Source organism: Ovis aries, chromosome 2 (genome assembly GCF_016772045.2).
Source record: "Ovis aries strain OAR_USU_Benz2616 breed Rambouillet chromosome 2, ARS-UI_Ramb_v3.0, whole genome shotgun sequence".
Lineage (NCBI taxonomy): Eukaryota > Metazoa > Chordata > Mammalia > Artiodactyla > Bovidae > Ovis > Ovis aries.
The window spans coordinates 34,735,666-34,760,691 of record NC_056055.1 but is presented as its reverse complement, the minus strand read 5'-3'; the positions used below and the strand labels follow the sequence as shown (position 1 = coordinate 34,760,691).

General features: G+C 43.9%; 1 protein-coding gene across 7 annotated transcripts in view; it reads left to right on the top strand.

The window, feature by feature from the left end:
* NTRK2 (neurotrophic receptor tyrosine kinase 2) overlaps positions 1 to 25,026 on the top strand; it is a 400,491-nt gene that overhangs the window by 303,953 nt on the left and 71,512 nt on the right. For all 7 annotated transcript variants that reach the window (XM_042243073.2, XM_042243071.2, XM_042243072.2 and 4 more), the window contains 2 exons: positions 9,897 to 10,069; positions 17,912 to 18,146. In XM_042243073.2, the coding sequence (XP_042099007.1) occupies positions 9,897 to 10,069; positions 17,912 to 18,146 (408 nt within the window). The remainder of the gene's footprint in view (positions 1 to 9,896; positions 10,070 to 17,911; positions 18,147 to 25,026) is intronic.

The following is a 25,026-nucleotide window of genomic DNA, read 5'->3' as shown; positions in this document are numbered from 1 at the left end:
GGCATGGCACAGCTATCTCACCCCTCTCTGCTCCCTGGCTTGGGCTGCTGCGTCCTGCCAGCTGCTGTTCCCATGGGCTCTATAACTTACCTTTAGATTCCTTAAGAAGGAAATACCATGTGTCCAGTTATTCCACTCAGTGTGTCTGCCAGACACCTGCCTGCAGTCCAAGAATCCAGTGTGATCACGTGACACAGATGAGACCACTTATAGGCCAGAAGCAACTAAAGCCAGTTGTCTTAAAATATTTGTAAGGGCAGTAGAAGAGCTTGAAAAGAACCACTTTCCAGGAACCACCGGTTCTGGAACAGGGAAACAATCTGTAGATAAGAAAAAGTGTCAAGAGTTCATCAATTCAAGTACTTCATCCACACAAGTTTATTTCTAAACCAGATGGCTATTTTCTTTCTCCCTTCTTCTCTTCCTTCCTTCCTTTCCTTCTTCTTATCTTTCTTCTTTCCTTCCTTATTTTTAATTTTTAAGAAGAGTCATCCTTCTGCTCTCACATCTTGATTATTTGTGAAGTCTCTCACCCATTCCTCCTTCTTCCTGTGCCCCTCTCTCCTCTTCTTAATTTACTTTAGTATGTGAAATTCCTTCCCCACAAATAGAAATTGATGACAAGATTAATGTAGTTAAGAGAATATTTATCAGTGTTGCCCTTAAAAGATAGTTATATTCCTTAACAGAATATAATGTTGCAGAAAATACTATCAATCTCATCTTTATAAGTTTCTGGTAACAAATTGTAAAACTTTTAATGGCGGCTTGCTAAAAGGCTTAATCATCTTATTGTCTGGACATTGCTTAATAGATCTCTATCTTCTTGTAGTGGGAGTGCATTCTTTCTTGGTGAGTGCATGTGTATACATGTGCTCATGTGTGTGTGTGTGTGTGTGTGTGTGTGTGTGTGTGTGTACACTCACATGTGCTGTAGGATGGACAGTAACATTTCCCGTGTCAGAATCCCTCTTGTACTGGAGTCACTTGGGCCCCAGTTATTAAGTTGCTCCATCAATGTCCTTTCCCCAGTAACTTCAACTTTTAACCTTTGGTGGGACATCTGTTTTTTGTCTCATTAATTTGTCTCCTTAACCCTTTTTTTCTTGGCTTTTCTCCAATTTACATACATCTTTTCAGAAATGCTGAAACCAAGCCGTACATTCCACTCTACTGAGGACTCATCTGATACCAAACATAGCTGGGGTATTCATTTCACTCCTGTGCATCTCTGGAAAATATGCATTGTGGTAGATGGGCTGCTTTTTAATTGACTTTAACATGGCAGCCCAACTCAGAGTCGAATCAGGGTCTACAGGGACCCATCAGCTCTTTTCTATCCAGTGGAATTATCTCAGTCAATTGAATGCTGGTGTATTTAAAGCCTGTAAGTGTCTTGCAGTTGTCCATATTGGAGGCCAACTTCTGATTTATTCTGAGTCAATATTTCTCTAATATGACAGTTGCTGTGAATTAGTTTCCTGTCTTTCAAAGATTAGCATTTATAATATGCAACTTGATATAATATACACACACAAACCATCAATCTTATTCCTCAAATTCTATAAGTACTTAAAGTACGTGAATTAGAAATTAACCTCATGATTCTCATTAGATGTTTGACTTGTTAGAGTTGGAACCATGGTTGTGAAAATAAACATAGCAGCAATCAGCACCCTGGTTATAAATCTTGTATTTGAGACTGCCACTTGGTATATATTTAAAATCCTTGCAAGGACCGGTTACATATCATTGAATTGATATACAGAGTGTTGGTTTTTAGTACAGTGAGAACTATCTAGGTGTGTGTGTGAGCAGTATTGTCTTTATTCAGTCATCTAATTAGCTTTTACATTTCTAGGAATGCTAGGAGGGCAGTTACTACACTCTTCTTAGTTTCTAACATTTTATTTCTATCAAGCTCTTTCTCTCTCTGAATTTATTAAAATATACTCCTCAAAATTTCACTTTTGTAAGAATTGGTTAGAAGCTTCATCTACTTTTCTTCAGAGATGACCCTATAAGTTAGAAGAATCATACAGTCTTGTGGCTTTTGTTGTTCAGTTGCTCAGTTGTGTCCAACTCTTTGTGACCCATGGATTGCAGCATGCCAGGCTTCCTTGTCCTTCACCATCTCCTTCTAAATACTGGAGTAATCATTGCCTGTAAGGAACTGTATGAGGAGCATGTCTGTCTTAACACTATTTCAGTTTAGCATTATTTTCCCCCAAAGCAGATTGACTCATTAATAGCCGACTAAGGTGGATTTTATAGAATGGATCTGTCCAGTAGAAGTACAACGTGAGTCACAAAAGCAAACCACAAATTGTTTGTGTTTCAAAATTTCCTAGTCTGCACGTTAAAAAGTATAAACATGCAGATGAAACTAATTTTATTAATGTATTTAACTCAATCTACCTAAAATATTTTCATTTCAACATACTGTTAATCTAAAAATATTAATGAGATATTTTATGTATACCAAGTTTTCAAAATCTGAAATCTGTATTTTACACTTGTAGCATATCTCAGTTTGGACCAGCTATATTCAAATTATCACTGACCACATGTAGCTGTTGGCTACCATTTTGGACACTGCAGATCTGGAAGACATCAGAAGAGTAAACAGTCTCAGTTCGAAACAGATCTTGACCCAGAAACACTTAAGCATGTTGGCCACAATTCTCACAGATATTGGTTGCCTCATAGGAGAGTTTACTCATTGCCTTTTATGCTTTAAGCACAGTGGTATGCATAGTGTGTAATAAGATTTTGCCATAATAATCTCTTTTTTTATCTTTCACCTTAACTCTGTTTCTCTGCTCTCTAAAATGTATAAAAGAAAGATATAAGATCAGCATGTTTAAAAGGATAGTCTTCATTTTACCTTGTGTCACTGGAAAAAACCCTGATGCTGGGAAAGACTGAAGGCAGAAGGAGAAGAGGGTGAGAGAGGATGAGATAGGTGGATGGCATCACTGATTCAATGGACATAAACTTGGGCAAACTCCGGAGATGGTGAGGTATAGGAAGCCTGGTCTGCTACAGTCGATGAGGTTGTGAAGAGTTGGACACAACTTGGCAACTGAAAAACAACTCCTAAACCACCTATACTTTGAACACACAATCATTTGTCATGTCCCACAGCATCCAGCCACACCAATGGTTTCAAATAAGTCCTCTGGCTTCTCCGACTAGCTTCCTATTAGTCTTAATATTCTGTGGAAGCATTTCAGAAAAATGTTAATCTTCTTTTGTTCTTTTCTCCTATTTTACCTTCACTTCAGCTCTGTACTTGAGTTTATTTCATTTTAATCCACTCTTCCAACTCTGGATCAATGTGAACACCAGACAGTAACTCACTGAAGCTCTGGATAAGTCTTCTCCCTTGAGAATGTCTTCAGAAAGGGTAGCATCTTTAGAGTGTCAGGAAATTCACCAGGAATAAGATGAAATGAAGCTACAAAGCAGATGCTAGGAGTAAGAAAATAGCAGTGTTCAATGATGGGGCAAATACGCCTGTCAAAATGAAACTTCAGTGGAAGGGACTGTCAGTGAGGGAAGCTGCCACCCTGTGTCCATTGCCAAGGGATTGGGGAACTAGCCACGCCACCCTTAATTGAGTAAAATGACAATCAGCCCACGGTGCTAAAACAGAGATGAAATTTATAAATAGGGTTGATAGCAGGATTTTTCCAGCTTCTGATTGCTGTCTGGCTATGGTTCCACCCTTAGAAAAATTCTGTCCTTCGAGTGCCAAATTCAGAAGATGATTTTGCCCAACTCGTTACCGCCATATTTTCTGAATCTCTTAAAATAGAATTGGATCATAATATAGCAAAAGAACTTTACATGTAAAAATGGATGGGCACATACATAGGATGAAGCTAGATTTGTTAAATACGTTTGTCCCATGAATAGTGAGATCTTGTTTCTTAAATTGAGAAATAGTACTGAAGCACAGTTTTTAAGCACAGTTTTGCACTGAGAGTGGAGTCTCTTCTTGTCGGATTTTGCTTTGGGGAATGGAAATATGAGATGTTTGTTAAGTCTTTCAGTTTGGTGCCCCCAACACAAGAAAACCCTGTCTTCCTTCCCACTCTACCCTGCTGTCTGACATCCCTTCATCTCTGTCTTTCTCTCTCTCTCTCTAACACACGCATATAAACACACAAAATCTAACATTCTTGAGTCAATACTGCATAGCTGAAACTTGAGAAGAATGTTTACCTGCAGAATGTGTTCATGCTTTTTGATAATGACCTGAAAATCTCAGTTGCCTTCTCCAATTCATGGTTAAAGATGGAACAAGGCCTGACCACAGCAGCAACTCAAAGCAGAGTGCGTAAAGAGACTGGATCTCTGAGAAAGCTCCACAGGCTTCAAGGGATTTCAGGAGGGAACCAAGGCAGTCTCAGAGGTACTTTCATGCCTTGGACTGGCCTCATGCCTTATCCATGCATGCATCTTTTGGCCTTCTCAGATCTTACTTAGCTTGAGCGAATTGAATGCAAATTGGTTGAAGTTTCAAGTTTGAATCTCCCAAATATCAGTCTGTACCAGGGAGCTGGGGAGGTATTTCAGCTTATACTACCTCACCTAGTCCTGCCAGGCAGCCTGTGAAGGAAATTACATTGTTACCCCTTCTTTATCCTACAGAAGAGAAAACCAGAGTTCAGAGAGGTCCAGAGCAAAGCCAAGGTTTGAAACTCGATCTTTTGATGTGAAGCTAGAACTGCTCCCCTGTGGGTATCACCAGTGTCAATATCTACACAAACTTTGGGGCCAGCTGTCCAGGAGAGAGTGCTTTGGGCTGTCCTCTCCTTAACCTTGCACCCCACTACCTGTTTTCTCTTCCAGATGCTTCCTTCGTTTCTGTTCCTTACTTGGGCTCATACTCTGTCTTTCCAGATAACCAATCACTTTTCATCCCTTCCCAATGCTCCTTAATCTCTAGTTTGCACAGACCTCATGGGTCATGGGTTCTTGAAGTTGCCAGACACTGAGATAGGCAGCCAGTGATAAATGGGTGAACACAACACATTTCTGTCAAAGGACGTAGGGGAGACGGGCACTTACCAAAATCATAATGGAAATCTGAGTGTAAGAAATGCTCTGTGTGTGTTTTGCTCTGTGAGCCCAAAGCTGATAAGGACGTGAGAGGCATCCCTCCATGTCCATCTACTCACCTCATCTACAAAACAGTGGGTGGATTTAAAAAAAAAAAAACAAAACAGTTAAGAACTTGCCAATGGGTGAAACCAAGGTAAACAAATCACCAAGATAAGTTCTTCTCACTTGCAATGCAACAGAGATGAGAGGAGATTAGTTTGAAAGTGTATGAGCCCAGTTTTCTGAGCTGAAAGGGAGCAGAGCCCTAGACCTCAAATTTTCAGTCACTATTCATTTTGTTATTATATGAAGAAATGTGCAGTTTCTGTAGCAACGACTCTATCACAGCTTTATGGCCTCTCTGAGCACTCACTGGCCCAAATCTGCTCACTTTCCAAGCAGAACCAGTGGTGCATTTAGGGACACTTCTCAGAAAACCGCACTCTTAAGGGAGAATAGTGAACCCCATCACCAGACACTTTTTGTTTTTGGAATGACATCTCTAGGATCTCTAGAATTTGACATAAGAAGCGACTGTGTCTGGTCTAATGAGAAGTATACCTACAATTCCTGTCTCCTTAGGTTAGGTCACTGGAAAGAAAGCTTCAAATCCTACTAAAGGCAGTTTATGAAAATACTAGCTTCTGGAAAGGTCGTAACAGAAAAGACTTCTTGATCTTGCTGCTGCTTATATTTCCTGCTGCTGATGCAAGGCAGGCCCTGAGTATTCTCAGTGTACTGTCTGGAGAGCAGTCTTAGGTGGGGTCAATTGCATATTACAAACTCATTGTGTGGTAAACTCAATGACAGACCACCCAGACCCCCTGGGAATGAAGCACTTGCTGCAACAGACAGTCCTTGGGTGCCAGCAACTTACGAGGGCTCAGCAAGTCCACTCAAGGTCATACTGCTTTCCTGGTGTGTCCACCATCCAATGGTTCCTTGTTAAGGGGCTATAAAGGCCCAGCCCCCTTTGCCCAACTCAGGACCACTCTGAAGGCTCATCCTGCAGGCAGATGAGCTTCTATTAGACTGCATCACAGCTTAGCCTCACTTTAGGCCCAATTCCTCCCACAGGTATGAATCCCAATAGGTGTCTTGCCCACCAAACTCCATCTCAGTCTTCTCCCCAGGGATCCTGACCTGTGGCATATCCCAAGGTCCATTTGTTGTCCAGGTCAGATGCATCCAGGCAGTGAGCTACACAGTGACCACCAAGTACCTGACAGAGTTCTTGGACACAGGACACAGTGCGAGCCCTGCACTCAGACACACTGGCCAATGACAGTGCTTTCATTCTGTTCCAGTGTCTACTTAAGTGAATATAGATGTTCTCATTTGCCATCTAACTTTGATCATGACCTACTGCAGTCTCCTTGGAGAAGGGAGTCACATGCCACCTCTCCCAGGAGGAGTCCTTTGGGCTTCCCTCTGACCTCCTCTTTTGCTCCCAGTGTTTGCTTCTCATAGCCTTTATCACCCATTCCACAAACATCTCTGGACTGTACACCATGTGCCTGGTGCTGTGCCCAGTGCCAGCAGTGCAGAGGTGGGGACACAGTCCCTGGGTCAAGAAGCTTACCATCTATACCAGAGATAAGCAAATAAATGTGCAATTAGAGTGTACTATGGCGAGTGATATGATAGAGGTGGGATGAGGTGCACATATGAGGGTTGTCCAAGCTAGCCTGGGAGGCCAGGCTGCATGGACGTGACAACAATCCACGTGTCAGTGAACACTTCTCAGGAGGGTGATGGCAGAGCCTAGTCTTGGAGGACTGCTAGGTGTTAACCAGGTGTAGTGGTAGTCTATGTATTCTTACAGGTGCTGTAACAGATTACTACGAACTCAGGGGCCTAAACAATGCAAATTATTTCTCTCACAGTGTTGGGGGCAGATATCTGAAATTAGGTTTTTTTAGTTAAGGCCAAGATGCTTTGGCTCCTTCTGGAGGATCTAGGGTAGAATTCTTTTCCTTGCCTTGTCTGGATTTTAGAGGCTCCCCATATTCCCCATTGGCTCATGGCCTCTTCTTAATTCTTCCAAGCCAGCAGTAAAGTATCTTCTCTCCTGTCTCATCTCTGCTTCTATCCTAACAGTTTCTCTCTCTTGCTCCTCTTTGTTATTGTTGTTCAGTCACTAAGTCATGTCTGACTCTTTGAGACCCAATGGACTGCAGCATGCCAGGCTTATCTGTCCTTCACCATCTCCTGGAGTTTGCTCAAACTCATGTCCATTGAGTCAGTGATGCCATCCAACCACCTCATCCTCTGTCATCCCCTTCTCCTCCTGCCTTCAATCTTTCCCAGAATCGGGGTCTTTTCCGATGAGTTGCTCTTCACATCAGGTGACCAAATACTGGAGCTTCAGCTTCAGCATCAGTCCTTCCAATGAATATTCAGTGTTCATTTCCTTTAGGATTGTTGGATCTGCTTGCAGTCCAAGGGACTCTCAAGAGTTTCCTCCAGCACCACAGTTGAAAAGCATCAGTTCTTCAGCACTTGGCCCTCTGTATGGTCCAACACTCACATCCACACATGACTGCTGGAAAAACCTCCTGCCTGTCTCTCATAAGGATCCTTGTTTGTGATGACATTGAAGTCACTCAGATAACCTAGGGTCATCTCCCCACATCAAGATCCTTAACCTAATCATATTTGTATAGTCCCCTTTGCCATGTAAAGTAACACATTCAGGGACTAGAATGTGGATACCTTTGGGGCAGGGTATTATTCAACCCCCAGTATCGGTGACCTCGGCCAAGTCAGCATACCAGGCAGAGAGATGAACACGAACAGGGCAGGAGGAATGTGGCCAGTGTCATTTGGGCAGCTTCAGACATTTCATGAGGTGGAAGCATAAGTTTCAAGACAGGCTTGTCAAGAGATCAAGCTGGATAGAGATGCAGGGAAGCCAGATCATTCAGGCACTGTGTCTGGAGGTTGAATTATAACTGTGATTTATCACCCTATTTGCTCATGAGTGTCTGAGGCCGCTATTTAGGTCAACATCTTCTTGATGCCGCTGCTGCTCTGGTCAGGGACTGGCATAGGACAGGAGCTCAGCGTGTGTGTGGTATCAACAAATGCTAGTTGTGCCCTGTTGTGACACTGTGGTGGGAGGCAGAATGGAATGAACAGAGAACCAGAGGCACCAGAGCCTGTCTGCATGCTCTTGGACATGGTTTTTGTGGCAGCATGACTGGCCTTCATGAGCTCGCTGGCACAGACATTTCCTGAGCCAGCAGTGGGTGGGGCCCAAGCTGGGGACGTCTTTTTGGAGAGCTTACATAATAAAGACTGGAGATATCTTCATTGTTGAAGCTGGAAGATGGGTACCTGAGGGTTTATTATGTTCTTCTCTCTACTAAATATTTTCATAATATAAAGCTTTACAAAGTTTATATGAGTAGGCGTGAGGTGCACAGGACGGCCTAGAAAGTCCAAGTGAAAGTGAAAGCTGCTCAGTCATGTCCAGCTCTTTGCGACCCCATGGACTGTATAGTCCCTGGAATTCTCCAGGCCAGAATGCTGGAGTGGGTAGCCTTTCCTTTCTCCAGGGGATCTTCCCAACCCACGGATTGAACCCAGGTCTCCTGCATTGCAGGTGGATTCTTTACCAGCTGAGCCACAAGGGACGCCCAAGAATACTGGAGTAGGTAGCCTATCCCTTCTCCAGGGGATCTTCCCAACCCAGGAATCGAGCCGGGATCTCCTGCATTGCAGGCGGATTTTTTTTACCAACTGAGCTATGAGGGAAGCCCAACTGGCCCCCAAATGGGAGAGGTAATGATTGGGACCATGGTTAAAAATGATGAGGATAAAAATCTTAACAGCTGTACCTCACACTGCTCAGAATGGCCATCATCAGAAAGTCTACAAATAACGAATGCTGGAGAGCACGTGGCAAAAAGGGAGCCCTCCTACGCTGTTGGTCCGAATGTAAGTCGGTACCACCATTATAGAGAACAGTATGGAAGTTCCTTAAAAAACTAAAACAGAGTTGCCGTATGATCCAGCAATCCCACTCATGACATATATCCAGAAAAGATGAAAACTTTAATTCAAAAAGATACTTGCAGTTTAATGTTTATACCTGCGCTATTCATAATAGCCGAGACATAACAGTCAAGAAAACAGCCTAAATGCCTAGCAACAGATGAGTGAATAAAGAAAATGTGGTACATATATACAATGGAATATTAATCAGCCATAAAAAGAACAAAGTAATGCCATTTGCAGCAACATGGATGGACCTAAAGAGAAAGACAAATATTTGTGGAATCTAAAAAATGATAGAAAGGAACTTATTTATAAAACAGAAATAGACTCACAGACATAAAAAACAAACTTATGTTTACCAAAGAGGAAAGAAGGAGGGATGGATCAACTGGGAATCTGGGTTTAAGAGATATACACTACTATTTAATATATATAAAATAAACAAGGACCTACTGTATAGCACAAGGAAATATATTCAACATCCTATAAAAAGAAAAGTTCATGTCAGTTGCTTAGTGGAGAACACCTATGCAAATGCTTCGTAAACTGTAAAACTTTCCATATGCAGAAGGAGCTTTTCCTCAGTTCTTCATACAAACGTTTTTTCCCCCAGGAATTAGGTTATTTGTTCTCAATTTTTTGATACCTGAGTGTGTGATACATGGGATGAATGTCCTTCCCATCCAGGAACCTCAAGCCCCCTAGAATAATTCTTGACAGCTTCCCGCTCACGCCCTCAGTCTAAGCTGTGTTGGTTTCTCTTCTCTGCCCCTGGCCCTCAGACGCTGAAGGATGCCAGTGACAATGCACGCAAGGACTTCCACCGCGAGGCCGAGCTGCTGACCAACCTCCAGCACGAGCACATTGTCAAGTTCTATGGCGTCTGCGTGGAGGGCGACCCACTCATAATGGTCTTCGAGTACATGAAGCATGGGGACCTCAACAAATTCCTCAGGTACAGGAGGTGCCGGGAGCCAGGGGGGAGGTAGGCTCCATATGAGCTGGGGGTGAGGACAGGAAGTTCCCAGGAGTGACCAAGGGGCCTCTGGAGCTTTCTTTGGAACCACCTATCCTGGTGACAACACCAATGCCTGCCACAGAAAAAGAGCCCAAGTCCACTGCCCTGCTTCTTTTCCTGAATCAACAAACTCTACTAATGTGACACTAATGATTCCACTCCTTCCCACCTGCATTTATTGAGGTTGGCTTATTAAATGGTACATGACATGTACATCTGAGATGGGCCTTAGGATCTGTAGAAGTTTGCCTGGTGGATAAGGGAAGAGTGTTGTTCTGATAAAAGGAAACAGCAAGAGCTCAGACTCCCAGGTGTCACAGGAAAAGGGCTGGTGAGAGTGATGAGTCTGGAGACACCCAACAACGCAAAAAACCAGGGCAAAGGGAGGTTTAGACAAGGAGGTAGGAGGAGTCATGGCTGGAAAGATGGACATTTGGACTCTGTTCTGAGGACAGAAAGCAGAACCAGGAGGTCAGTAGGTCAGAGAATTGAGTGAAAAGAACACCATCAAAAGAGTGAAACATCTAGAAGGAAGGACAGGTCTAGGGAAGACTCAGGATTGGGACTCAAGTCAAGTCCCTGAAGTCAGGAAAAGATGGCTAGGTTCATCTGAGGGTTGTGTGGTCAGGGAGAAACTGAAAGGTGGCAAAATGAGGAAAGGGGAAGCATGGTGGATAAAAGGGAGTTGTTGGGTTGCTAAATAGGGTTGTCACTTGGATTTCCAGCACTGGCCAAACTGGGTCTTGTTTCAATGGCAGGTTCTCAGGCAGGTCCCTGCCTTGGGGCAATGGGTGCAGGGACCTGGGAGGGGCTGCAAGATACAGCAAGTGAGAGATACCTCACAAAGTGAAAGGCATCGCAGAGCAATGTCTCTTGAGGGGACACTAATGATCCAGGCAGGATGCTGTGCTGGAGTTGAATCTCAGCTCTGGCATGTATTAGCTGAATGACCTTGGGCAAGTCTCTTTGCTGTTCTGATGACACTACTGAGCCAGCAGGGTAAGCATGAGGCTGAATTAGAATGAATAGAAAGCTCATGGCATAGAAGCTGGTAGGATGTTTTCAACAAGCAGAAGCTTGAATCCTGCTACTAGTGATTTCTACTCATACACCAACTACCTCAGTGAGGGAAACTGAAGGGAGCTGGGTTTATTGAGGGAGATAGAGGATGGTTGTGGTCACCCTACTGGAACCCATAGTGAGCTTTCTTCTCCTGTATCTACCAGGGGAGAGAATAAGTGTGGTGATCCCGATACTCCTTGGTGAAGGAAATCAAGTGATGCTTTTATTTACATTAAGCAGATGTGCAAATGGAAGCCACACATTTAAGATCTTACACAATGGGAAAAGTAAGAAGTCTCAGTGGTGAGGGCTGGAAGACACAGCTCTCCTTCCTGTTCTGCATCTGCTGCTTGGGGCCCTTGGGTGGGTCCCCAACCCACTTTGCCTCAATCACCTCAACACTCAGGTGGGTCTGAGTTAGATCCTCTCAAAGACACATCTGGCTCTAACATTCTGTTTTCTTTAAAATGCCGTTGTTAGCTATGATTCCTTGGTAGATAGTTTAACTTAAGAGAAATAAGGAAGATGGTCCTCACTGGCCTCAGTTTTCTCACCTGAAAAAGGGGTATAATAACACCCATCTCATGGACTGGTGTTGGGACTATTGTGATGGCTAATGTTGTGTGTTAGAAAAGGCTAACGTATTATTAGTCGCTCAGTCATGTCTGACTCTTTGCAATTCCATGGACTATAGCCCGCCAGGCTCCTCTGTCCATGTGATTCTCCAGGCAAGAATACTGGAGTGGATAGTCATATCCTTCTCCAGGGACGCTTCCAGACCCATGGATCAAACCCAGATTTCCTGCATTACAGGCGAGTTCTTTACTGTCTGAGCCATCAGGGAAACCCACTGTGAGAGCGGGTAATCAATAGATGTTGCATCCATAGCCCTTCTTCTCTGACACATTGTCCTGTTCATTTTGGTTGAGGGATCCGTAACCCTGGGGAATTACTCCTTTTGCATTACTGCAGCACTTAGACTACTCTGTCTTCCTCCAGTTTCCACAGGCACTAGAGAGAGATTTTCAATAAAATCAGTACCAGTAGCTTCATGCAGCCACTGGAAAGTTCAGGAAATGTATAATTTAAGGAATAAGTCAATTGCTGACAGAAAGTGAAATGGGGAGAGGGTACTACTGTGTTTAGAAATGGCATCCTGTGGCTTGTACAGTCTGGATCCTTTTGACCGTCTCTAGCCTCATGAATACGCATACACAGGGGGTAGGAGAGAAGACAGTGGGAGCTTATACACAGTTTGACTCATCTAATGTGAAAGGAAGAAAAGAAGCTGCATTTAGTTGAGATCTAGCTGCTTATAGGAGAACTAATTTCCTTGTATTCCCATGTTCTAGACTATGTCCCTATTGTAAAATGGTGCTTTCCCCAAACTGTAAAATAATAGATTCAAATGTACTCACCTGGACTCAAGTAAATGCCTCTGTGAGCTCAGACTGTGCACGTGTGTGTGCACACGTGTGTGTGCATGTGTGTGTGTGTGTTGATTCCTTCACTCTCAGCTCCATCCCTAGTTCTCCTCCATGCCTTCCAGAAGGAGCAGGCACCTGATTCTCCCTTGGCAGCTTGTACAGGGCAGGGAGTTGTTGAAAACCTCCTCTACTCAATTTCAGAACCTGCTGAATTCTCGGAGCAAAAGGTTTTCTATGCCAAGAATCAGGTTCTCAGGTGCAAGGATGTGCTGTGAACTACAGTCTGTCCTCTCCTTCTGGGAGGGAACCATGTCCTTACGCTGCCATGAGTTGTGTCCTCAAGTATAATTGGAGCTTCTCTGTGAAGACAGATGTCTACAGTTATCCTCCCACCCCTTTTATTCATCCCAAAGCCATTGAGGACCAACAGGAACAGGCCTTATGTTAGGTTGGCTGGGAGATGAGGAGTCAAGCATAGTCCTTGCTTTCAGGGAGATTACAATTTTTCCTCTTAAAAGTCTCCTGAATTACCTTCAATGAAGGGAATATAGAAAAGGGCCCTTTTTTCAAGTGATAACAGCTGTTTATTGGGAGTTCCCTGGCAGTCCAGTGGTTAGGACAAGGGAATTTCATTGCTGGGAGCCAGGTTTAACACCTGATCAGAGAACTAATATCCCTCAAGCCTCGTGGCAAGGCCAAACAAAACAGCTATTTATTGAGTCTTTCTAAGCATTCTAAATGTATCAACTTAATCAGCTATCATTGCCATTATCCCTGGGGCTTCCTCTGTGGTGCTGGCACTAAAGAATCCACTTGCCAATGCAGGAGACCTAAGAGATGCATGTTCAACCCCTGGGTGGAGAGGATCCCCTGGAGGAGGGCATGGAAACCCACTCCAGTACTCTTGTCTGGAGAATCCCATGGACAGAGGAGCTTGGTGGGCTACAGTCCATGGGGTTGCAAAGAACCAGACACAACTGACGTGACTTAGCACAGCACAGAGCACACCAACATCCACAGTATACAGCTGAAAAAAGTCACATGACTAGTGAATGACAGAGCTGAGATTCAAACCCAGAGCCCCTGGCTGCAAACCCCATTGCCTCAGCCACATCAACACTTCCTCCTGAGGGGGCCATTAAAAATCAGAAGGGAAGCAGTGTTTTGTAATGGTCTAGAGTCACAGTGGGTTTGGGTGGACTCCGGGAGTTGGTGATGGACAGGGAGGCCTGGTGTGCTGCGGTTCATGGAGCTGCAAAGAGTTGGACACGACTGAGCGACTGAACTGAGCTGAACTGAAGAACCACAAGAGTGTGGCTGAGTGCTTCTGCCACCCACACTGGGAGACAACAGGCCAAGGCAGGGAGGGAAGCCTCCCTGGTCAGAATCCTGACCCTGCTACCTGCTCCCCAAGCCCAGAGGGGCTCTCCCCTCTTGAGGCATGTTCTCCTGAAAGAGGTGAAATATGTTGCTATTTCCAAGAGCTGCAGGGTACCCTGTGGAGTGAAGCAGAGAGGGGTTGTCACCTTTGCCTGCACTCCTCTTAAGAACTTATTTAAAAGCCTTGCCTGCCCTCCTTTTACACCAGGACTTTCTACTCAAGATACCCAGAACTGAGCAGGAGAAATGTCTGGTTAACAATGCATGAGCCTGCCCCACCCCCAAAGGGAGAGGGTACAGGGCAGGGGGCCCTGGAGAGCCCCTGCTTTCCAGTGCTGTGGAGCAGACTGCTGCAGGATGGGGGTTTTGCACACACAGAGGTGGCCTTTTGCACTGGCCTCTACCTTTTTCTCTTTCCTAAAGTCTCTGCCACAGAAAGATTCTTAGAGGAGTCTGGATTTCTGGGGCTGAAATAATGCTGTGTCCCCTCTTCTATCACGTGTGCGTGTATATTCATGAGGTTGTGTGCAGGTGTGCCAAATTGCTTCAGTCGTTTCCAACTCTCTGCTATCTCATGGACCATAGCCCACCAGGCTCCTCTCTCCATGGGATTCTCCAGGCAAGAATACTGGAGTGGGTTGCCATGCCCTCCTCCAGGGGATCATCCCTACCCAGGGACTGAACCCGCATCTTAGGTCTTCTGCATTGGCAGGTGGATTATTTACCACCAGCACCACCTAGGAAGCCCCATTCATGAGGTTATAGAGGGTCAAAATGATCCAGACTGTATAAGCCATGTGATGCCATTTCTAAACACAGCAGTACCCATTCCCCCTTCTACTTTCTCTCAGCAATTGACTTGTTCCTTAAATTCTACAGTTCCTGAAACTTCCAGTGGCTCCATGGAACTTCCAGTGGCTTCTCCCAGTACTATAGAAACTGGAGGACAGAGCAGTCCAGGTGCTGCCATAATGCAGAAGGTATAACTCCCAGGATTACGGATCCATCAACCAGAATAAAGAGGAAAATGTGTCAGAGAAGAAAGTTTGTGGGGACAACATCTACTCCAGTATTCTTGCCTGGAGAATCCCATGGACAGAGGAGCCTGGAGGGCTATGGCCCATAGGGTAGCAGAGAGTTGAAAGTGACTGAAGCAACCTGGCATGCCTGCATGCAACCTCAATATACAGGCACACACGATAGGAGAGGGTCAGTCAGTCAGTCAGTTCAGTAGCTCGGTCATGTCCGACTCTTTGCGACCCCATGGGCTGCGTCACGCCAGGCTTCCCTGTCCATCACCAACTCTCAGAGCCTAGTCAAATTCATGTCCATCACATCGATGAGAGGGTACACAGCCTTATTTCAGCCACAGATTATCTATCATCACAGTAGGTCACTCTTTGAACTGAATCTGGGACGATTTCACCCTGGCTTACATTTTCTGAGTGTTTCTCATAATTTATGTGCATCTCTAGGTCCCTTTTCTGGCATTTCCTATGATGAGTGAAAATACTGTCACTTTGCCCTGCCTCCTTAGTGCTAGGAAGGATTGGGTTTGAGTAACCTTTAGTGAGGGCATAGGGCCAGTTCTGAGAGCCTCGTCACAGGCCAACCACAAAAAGAAATGCACAGGGGATAATGAATGTTTTCATATCACCATCCATTTCTTTTTTTAAGGAAAACTGTATTTCAAAGCATTTCCCTCTGGCTTTAAAGTGAAAATCCACAAGGCACCACACAAGCAGTGTCTAAAGCCTCTTCTATCAGTGTAATCGTATTAGGAAGGTATAGTCAGTATCCCCACTTCACAGAATGAGGAAGCAGGCCCAGAGATGTCTGCACCCACTGAGGTCAAAACTAGCATGTTAGAAGGAGATCAAATTCATTTCTGATAACCTAGAACCTTGCCCACTGCACTGTAAGACTTCTTACTCCAGTAAGAGAGTCTGAGCAGAAGGAAGCCAAGGCTTTTCCTGTATTCGCCTCAGTGTGACCATTGGCAGTCAGGGCTGGAGTTTGAATGGAGGTGAAATAAATGTGTTAGAATTTGCCTTGTACCAAAACAGGAAAGGTTATATCCAGATGTTTTCGGATAAAAGGAACCTAAGTGACAGCCCCAGTGGCTCAGTCAGTAAAGAATCCACCTGCAATGGAGGAGATCCAAGTTTGATCCCTGGATCAGGAAGATCCCTTGGAGAAGCAAATGGCTACCCACTTCAGTATTCTTGCCTAGGAAATCCCATGGACAGAGGAGCCTGGCAGGATATGGTCCATTGGGTCACAAGAGTCAGACCCAACTTAGCAACAACAGCCGAATCAAATGATAACCCAACATAAAAGACCTTTGGATTTTTGACTAATGAGAAAATTACAGATTGGGCATCATCGACTCAATGACATGAGTTTGAGCAAACTTCAGGAGATAGTGAAGGACAGGGAAGCCTGGTGTGCTGCAATCCATGGGGTCACAAAGAATCAGACACAACTGAACAACTGAAGAACAACAACAAACTGGACTCGCTAAAAGACTTTCCCGGGCCACAGGGCTGGACACAGCTGGAACTGGGAAATTCCCCACCTCCTTGTCCAGTGCTTATGCTCTGAAAATGCAAGAACAAAATGTCTGGTGACAGTGTGTTTTGGGAGCCAGTGTGGCCGCAGCCGTGGTGGGAGGGGCTGTGGGGCTGGCCAGTAGGAGGGGCAAAACAAGTTGGATGTTCTTGGATAATTCTGGCTCTTATTTTCAAATACTGATATAGCTCTGGAACACTGTGGATGGGGTCATCCACTTTAAAATTTGTTTAGAATCTTCTATGTTTATTTGAAGTGCTTCCAACTGTCCTGAAGGATCTTCTCCCTTGTTTGCCTTTGGGAGGGAGAAGCCCTTAGACTGTCCTGGCAGGTCCAGCAGCAAAAGTAGCCTTTCCTCCTGGCCCTGCAGCAACCCCTCAGTCCATCCGGGCAGTGACTCCAGTCTTAGCACACCAGGCAGAATTCCAAGTTGGGGAATGTGGGGTGGAGGTAAGGGGTTAACAGTGGCATCCTAAGACTGAGACCCTCCCTTCCCTGAAGCACATGCCACTGTTCAGATGCCTTAAGTTGCCACACAGCTGGGAGAAAAATGGACAAGACAGAATATAAAGAAGATATACAACAGCACCATACTTCACCACTCCCCACACATAGTATGGGGAATCAAAGTTGCCCCAGTGAGAGACTAAATGTATTGTGATTCAGAAAGCTGCCCTCTGTGGTGGCCAGTGCAGATGGAGCTGGAGATCTGGGATGGGGCTGAGCTGAAGGAGATGGCATTTTTCACTGGGAATGAATGCCTGGGATGAGGATGCTCAGTTATTTTGCCAAGCTGGGTTGAGGATGACAAGGGTAGCTTGAAACCATGTTGGGCCATGGAACGGGTGAGGTGGGGGAGATCAGAGCTGTGCACTCTGGAGGGACCAGCCTGGGTGAGGACCCTCTGCTGCAGGAGGGGCTCCTACTGGGGTACAATGACTCCTGACCCCAGGAGAGTGAAACTCTCCTCCAGTGTTTTATTTTAATTTGCATATTTTTTTGTTCACTTGTTTTTGCTTCAGCCACCCACTGCTTTCTAGGGTTTTGGAATCTAGCCAGTGCCTGACCCCAGCGTAGTTCCAGAGCCCTAAAAGTTGAACCTGTCTGTATGTTGAGGAAGCACTGTTCAGGCCCATGGGGTCCTGGAAATGTTAGACTTTCTGGGAAATGAAGCCTGGGTACTCTGGAGGTTTTGGAGGTAAAACTGTGGGTGGATTGTCCTTGCCTCCTATTTTTGCTAAGGCAAGCAGTATCCTCCCACACCAGCAGCTGATGAGGGGCACAGGGCCCCTCAAGGCAAAGAGCCGAGGCTCCATGAGGCCTTTCGTGTCCTTCCCAGGGCACACGGACCTGATGCAGTGCTGATGGCCGAGGGCAACCCACCGGCAGAGCTGACGCAATCGCAGATGCTGCACATCGCCCAGCAGATCGCTGCAGGCATGGTCTACCTGGCGTCGCAGCACTTCGTGCACCGAGACCTGGCCACCCGGAACTGCCTGGTGGGCGAGAACCTCCTGGTGAAAATCGGGGACTTCGGCATGTCCCGGGACGTGTATAGCACTGACTACTACAGGGTGAGTGGCTGTGCCCGTGAGGAGGCCCAGGGCCCTCCTTCCCTGGGCTTCCCTCCTTCCTTGTTGTATTTGCCTGGGCTGCCGCAGCAGAATACTGCAGGCTCAGTGGCTTGCACGGCAGAAGATGGTTTTCACACAGTGCTGGAGGCTGGAAGTCCAAGCTCAAGGAGACAGTAGGGTTGTTTTCTTTTAAGGCTTGTCTCCTTGGCTTACACTCTTTGCCTTCGTGCTGTGTACGTCCTCATGTGCAGGACATGGTTTCTTTGTGCACATACATCCCTGGGGTCTCTCTCTGTGTCTAAATTTCTTCTTATAAGAATGTCAGTCAGACTGGTTTAAGGCCCACCCTAATGGCCTCATTTTAGCTTAATTACCTCTTTAAAGGCCCATCTCTGAATACAACTGTATTCTGGGATACTAGGGGCTAAGTCTTCTGCATGTAAGTCTGGGGAGGACATAATTCAGCCCGCCACACCATCCTGCCCTTTCCATGGTTCTCTAGATATTGTCAAGAGAAAGATTTCAACATGAGAGTTGTGCCAGGGGCAGCCCTGAGGACTTTAGGAGGCCACAAAGTTAAAGGATTTAGAGGTTTGGTTTTGATTCCGTGAAGTTATGCCTGAAGCCTTTTGTTTGAGGTTTGATTTTAGGTGAACTCATTCACATAAATGAAGGTGCACTAAGATGTTGGAAGTTGCCACTGAGAACCATCTTGGTTGGTGGCCTCTTGATAAGAGGTTTTGTCCCACCCAGTCTGTCTGGGTTCCACCCTTTAACATGCTAACAGCTAGAATTGTATTCAATGATGCAAATCCATTGATTACCTGGAGTTAGCCCCCTTGGAGTATTAGATTTGTTAACTGAGATCTCAGAACTCGGGTATGAAAGAAAAGGGTCATTTCTGGAAACTGGGAATTTGTGATATTGAAAGTGAAGATTTGGGGTCATGTTCTACCATCTCAAACCCCCACTATTTTTCTTGTTGTCATGCTTGATTTTTAAGGGCAGAGGGATGTAGGGAGAAAAACAAGTGTTTTAGAAATATATCAAATAAAAAGATAAAACCTATAACTGAACTAACTTTTGTACTAGATTGGGCCTGGTGAAGAACATGCCTGTCCTTGCCTTTGCTCCTCACATCATGACTTATCTTAGAAGAGGAACTTCCTCCTTTCGTCTCCTGTAGTCTTTCTTGCAGCCTCTCTCACTTCAATGTCTGCCTTTTAGCTGAGCTGACTTTGCTACAATTGGTCTAGGACAATGAACCCATTGCTTAGCTGCATATTCTTCTGTAGATTGTTTTGTGGGGTTTCTTCCTTTGTCATTTTGATTCACATTGTGATAAGCACCTGTTCTAAGTCTAGTGATGACTAGTGTGGTCTGGAAAGCTAAAACACGGCCGGAGGTTACATGCCAATGGATGTGTGTTCTCTGTTAGCTCTGCTTCCTTGGCAGGGAGTGGAGAGATGGGGGCATTTCCCTGTCCAAGGAGACAAACGAACACATGGGCTTTTCCTTAAAAACAATCTTTACTGATCTTGATGAGCATCCAGGGAAGAAACATGTGGCCCTGGCAATGGCTCCCCCTTTCACAGTAGGTTAATAAAGGTTTCAGATTGGTCTGGCACAAAATATGTGCTCAGTAAATATTTTCAACTTTATCATTATCCAAATCAATAAAGCTATGCTTCATTCTCAAAGCTGTGACTGAATGAGGTGGAACTCAGTGACTTTTGCTACAATCTCTGGAAAAATAATTCTGAAGAAAAGGACTGAAAAACTTAACAATATGAAGATAGATTACCCAATTATAAAATAGGTAAAAGATTTAAGTTTCTTTTGGTGCCCCCAAAGAAAACATACAAATGGCCAATAAGTACAGAAAATAATGCTCAACATCATCAGTCATTAGGGAAATGTAAATCAAAACCACAATGAGGTACCACTTCATATCCACTGGGCAAAACAGACAATACGAAGTGTTAACAGGGATGTGGAGAAATTGGAACCCTCATAAATTGCTGGTGGGAATGTAAATTGGTGCAGTTGCTTTAGAAATAGTTTGGCAGTTCCTCAAAATGTACAACAGAGTCATCATATAACTCAGAAATTCTACTCCTTGGTATATACCCAAGAGAATTAAAACCATATGTACACACACACACACACACACACACACACACAGGTACACAAATGAAATAGCAGCATTATTCATAATAGCTCAAAAGTGGAAACAGTTTAAGGGTCCATCAAATAGTAAACAGATAAACAAAATGTGATCATCTGTATGATTGACTATTATTCATTAATCAAAAGGAATGATGTACTGATTCATGCTACAATATGAACATTGAAAACATTATTATGGTTAAGTGAAGGAAACCAAGCACAAAAGGTTACATACTATATGATTCCATTTATACAGAATATCCAGAATAGGCAAATCCACAGAGCAGGAGGTAGATTCGTGGTTGCCAGAAGCTGGGGGACAATGGAAAATGAGAAGTGACTGGTTCTGGATATGGAGTTTCTTTTTGGAGTGATGAAAATGTTCTATAATTGTGTAGTGTGATGGTTGTTTAGTATGTGTGTAAATATAATAAAAATCATCGAACATGCACTTTAAAAGGGTAAATATTATGGTTTAAGAATTATATCTTGATTTAAAAAGGCTCAAGAATACTAGCAAAGCAATGACCATTATTATAGACATGAGAATTTAGCCTTGGTCATTTATGCATTTTAAACACTGTCATTTGTCATCTACCATATATTCTGATTTTGTTAAAAAGAAAATTCTCCACTTAGTGAGATTTTCTTGAAATATTTCCTTCTGAATAGATTGGAGGAAATAATGATTCCCAGTTTATTTGTTTAGATGTTCTTCACAAAACTATCCTAGTCATTAAGAAATGTGCTTCAGGTGCCACATTGATTTAATCCCCCCACCATGGTCCCTACTCAGTTGCAACTTCAAGGTTTATATGCTCACTTTTTTGTTTGTTGTTCCCATTGAGGATGAGAAAGAACCAGCCTTACCCTGACCTCTGTGACAGGTGGGCCTGGTGGGATTTGGTACAAAGTGGATGATGAGCATAAGAACTGGCCGATTTAGTAGTAGCTTAGAAAAAATAAGAAATTATGAATTTCATTTTGCTGTCTCTAAAATTTTCAAGTGGTAGTCTACTCTTTGGTTCCATGAAAGTATTTATTGTCATATAACTCATTTGTAGAATATCTTTGCTTATTCAAATATCAAAAGCCTATCCATGAAGTTCACTCTCTTGAGTTTGTCCAATGGACAAGTAGAAGCCATTGCTCTATTTCTGCATGTGAATCCAGCATGACTTTGTATGGCTTACCTCCCAGGACACTTTTGCTTTCACGTAAGTTACGCACCTGTTGGACCATCCATAAGCTTAGTGTTAAGCCCATCCTCATCATGGTTTCTCTTCATCTTTTCTGCCATGGAAGCTGGGGAATCTATTCTCCTTACAGCTCATTTGTGGGCACATTTTTGTAATTATTTTGTTCTTCATTTCTTCAAAAGCCTTCACACTCCAAGGTGGGGAACTGCTGTGGCTGATGTGGGCTATCATCATCACCACGTTAATATCCTTCCTGCACAGTAGTGGATGAGGACTTTTGTCTTCACCAAGGGTGTCTTCCATGGAAAGATGCTGTTTGGGCATGGAGTCAACTGGATTAAGGAGTTACATGATCTTTATCTTTAAGCAAGAACCAATCCCACTGGCAGCCTGAGCCTTCTGCTCTTGGTGGCTTGTGAGCTGCCTTGTGGGGTGGCCCCAGCTCTGTGTGATCTATGGCAGGAGGGGTGGGTGGCAGCTGTTCCTCCATCATGGGGGAGCTGGCAGCACCAGGAAACGGCTGCCTCAAAGCTTCCACCCTGTTGCAGCTGAGCTAATTATATCTTCCTAAAGAAGGAAGAAATCGGAACACTACATTTGCATTGAAACCAGCCTGATATGGCAGGTCCAAAATTACTCTAGCATTTATGTTCTCTGAATTGTTTTAATTAGCAGCTCTGCGGTACCAGTCTTTCATTTCGTTTTTATTCCTTCCCTCCACTGGCAAAGCCTGACATTTAGGAAGCATCTGAACCAGATTTCTGTCACATTTTGACTGTCAGAGACCTAGGATCTCAGTCTACTTGGTCATTACTGTGCCTCAGTGGATCCACTGAGATTTTTAAATGTGTGCTTTGGTATTTTCCATGATTTGGTTTCAACATGCCTTTAAAATGAATGGTGACCATTGGTGAGTACAGAGCCCCAAAGATCTGAAATCCTCACTTTTAAATCTTATACAACACTTTGAATTTTAGTTTTATGGTGGTAGGGGTGAGCAATTCTATCTTTTAATTCATCTTTCACTTAAGAAAAAACAGGGAAACAGAATTGGGAAGCTCATTAATAGTGGACATTTAAAGAAGCAAGTGAATCTAACTTGGTTAAAGGCCATGGTGAGAATCTTAAAGTGTTAAAATGATATAAACAAGTCTGGAAATCATCTGCAAGTGCTTAATACAGTTTATCAACAGCAGAGAGAAAGGAAGACAAGTTTTGTTAAAATAAGCTAATATAACAAGTAGCAAAAAGAACTGTTATGAACTTTAGGTACTTTGTCCCTTACTCTGCCTACCCCGAAGGAAAAAGGGTGATAAACTAGAAAATAAAGTCCTGAACCATAGAAGAGAGAAGGCTTCAGTTCAGTTCAGTTCAGTTCAGTCGCTCAGTCGTGTCCGACTCTGCGACTCCATGAATCGCGGCACGCCAGGCCTCCCTGTCCATCACCAACTCCTGGAGTTCACTCAGACTCATGTCCATCGAGTCAGTGATGCCATCCAGCCATCTCATCCTCTGTTGTCTCCTTCTCCTGCCCCCAATCCTTCCCAGCATCAGAGTCTTTTCCAATGAGTCAACTCTTCACATGAGGAGGCCAAAGTACTGGAGTTTCAGCTTCAGCATCATTCCCTCCAAAGAAATCCCAGGGATGATCTCCTTCAGAATGGACTGGTTGGATCTCCTTGCAGTCCAAGGGACTCTCAAGAGTCTTCTCCAACTCCACAGTTCAAAAGCATTAATTCTTTGGCACTCAGCTTTCTTCACAGTCCAACGCTCACATCCATACATGACCACTGGATAAACCATAGCCTTGACTAGACGGCCCTTAGTTGGCAAAGCAATGTCTCTGCTTTTCAATGTGATATCTAGGTTGGTCATAACTTTTCTTCCAAGGAGTAAGCGTCTTCTAATTTCATGGCTGCAATCACCATCTGCAGTGATTCTGGAGCCCAAAAAAATAAAATCTGACACTGTTTCCACTGTTTCCCCATCTATTTCCCATGAAGTGATGGGACCAGATGCCATGATCTTCATTTTCTGAATGTTGAGCTTTAAGCCAACTTTTTCACTCTCCTCTTTCACTTTCATCAAGAGGCTCTTTAGTTCTTCACTTTCTGCCATAAGGGTAGTATCATCTGCGTATCTGAGGTTATTGATATTTCTCCCGGCAATCTTGATTCCAGCTTGTGTTTCTTCCAGTCCAGCATTTCTCATGATGTACTCTGCATAGAAGTTAAATAAGCAGGGTGATAATATACAGCCTTGACGTACTCCTTTTCCTATTTGGAACCAGTCTGTTGTTCCATGTCCAGTTCTAACTGTTGCTTCCTACTTGCATACAGGTTTCTCAAGAGGCGGGTCAGGTGGTCTTGTATTCCCATCTCTTTCAGAATTTTCCAGTTTGTTGTCATCCACACAGTCAAAGGCTTTGGCATAGTCAATAAAGAAATAGATGTTTTTCTGGAACTTTCTTGCTTTTTCGATGATCCAGTGGATGTTGGCAATTTGATCTCTGGTTCCTCTTCTTTTTCTAAAACCAGCTTGAACATCTGGAAGTTCACGGTTCACATATTGCTGAAGCCTGGCTTGGAGAATTTTGAGCATTACTTTACTAGCATGTGAGATGAGTGCAATTGTGTGGTAGTTTGAGCATTCTTTGGCATTGCCTTAGGTAATTTAAAAACTGGACAAGCACATGAAAAATAATCAAGGGTTAATTTTTATACCTTGGTCTTAAAAAATAAAAGTTTATTTTTTTAAGGAATATTTGCTTGTAATGTGAGCATGTCTAAGTAGATAGATAGGTAGATGAATAGATAGATTGTGGAGTACATAGGTAAATCTTAACTCATTCCACAGATGTTTTTACTGTGCTGTGTAAAATGCTCAGGTCATCCCCGCATGAGGAGCAACACTGTGTCTACCTGGTGATAACTGCTAATTCCTAAGCGATCACTTCAGTTCCACCACCTCCCTGACTTCCTCCAAGCAGAACAATGGCTGAAAAATCTTTGATCCCTCAATACTTCTTAGAAATAAGCATTACAGCATACAGTATTTTGCATCATGGAAATCTGCTCATGTCTTCTCATTGATGTGAGAGCGGAGAGAGGATAAATCTTATATATCTTTATATCTGTGAAAACTGGCAGAGTGCACAGCACAGACTAGGTATGCTGAATAGGACACATATAAGGAAAAGCATTGATGAATGTGTCTTTTCGCTCTATTGATGAAAACTGAAGATACTCAGACTTGCAGACAGGCCTGGTGCTGGATCTAGGAACACTACCTTCAGGAAGTAAAGCTAGAGATACAGGGACATCTTTATCTCAGACTATTTATTTTCAGTAGAAAGCCCAGAGCTGAAACTTATTTACATTAACACTATAGTGGACAAACTTCCTCTGATATATTTGCCTAGAACCCTTAAAACCAGACAGAGCATTCATATAAAAAGGCAACAAACACATCTTCCTGAAAGAAGAATGTTCTCTATGTCATTAACTCTCTTT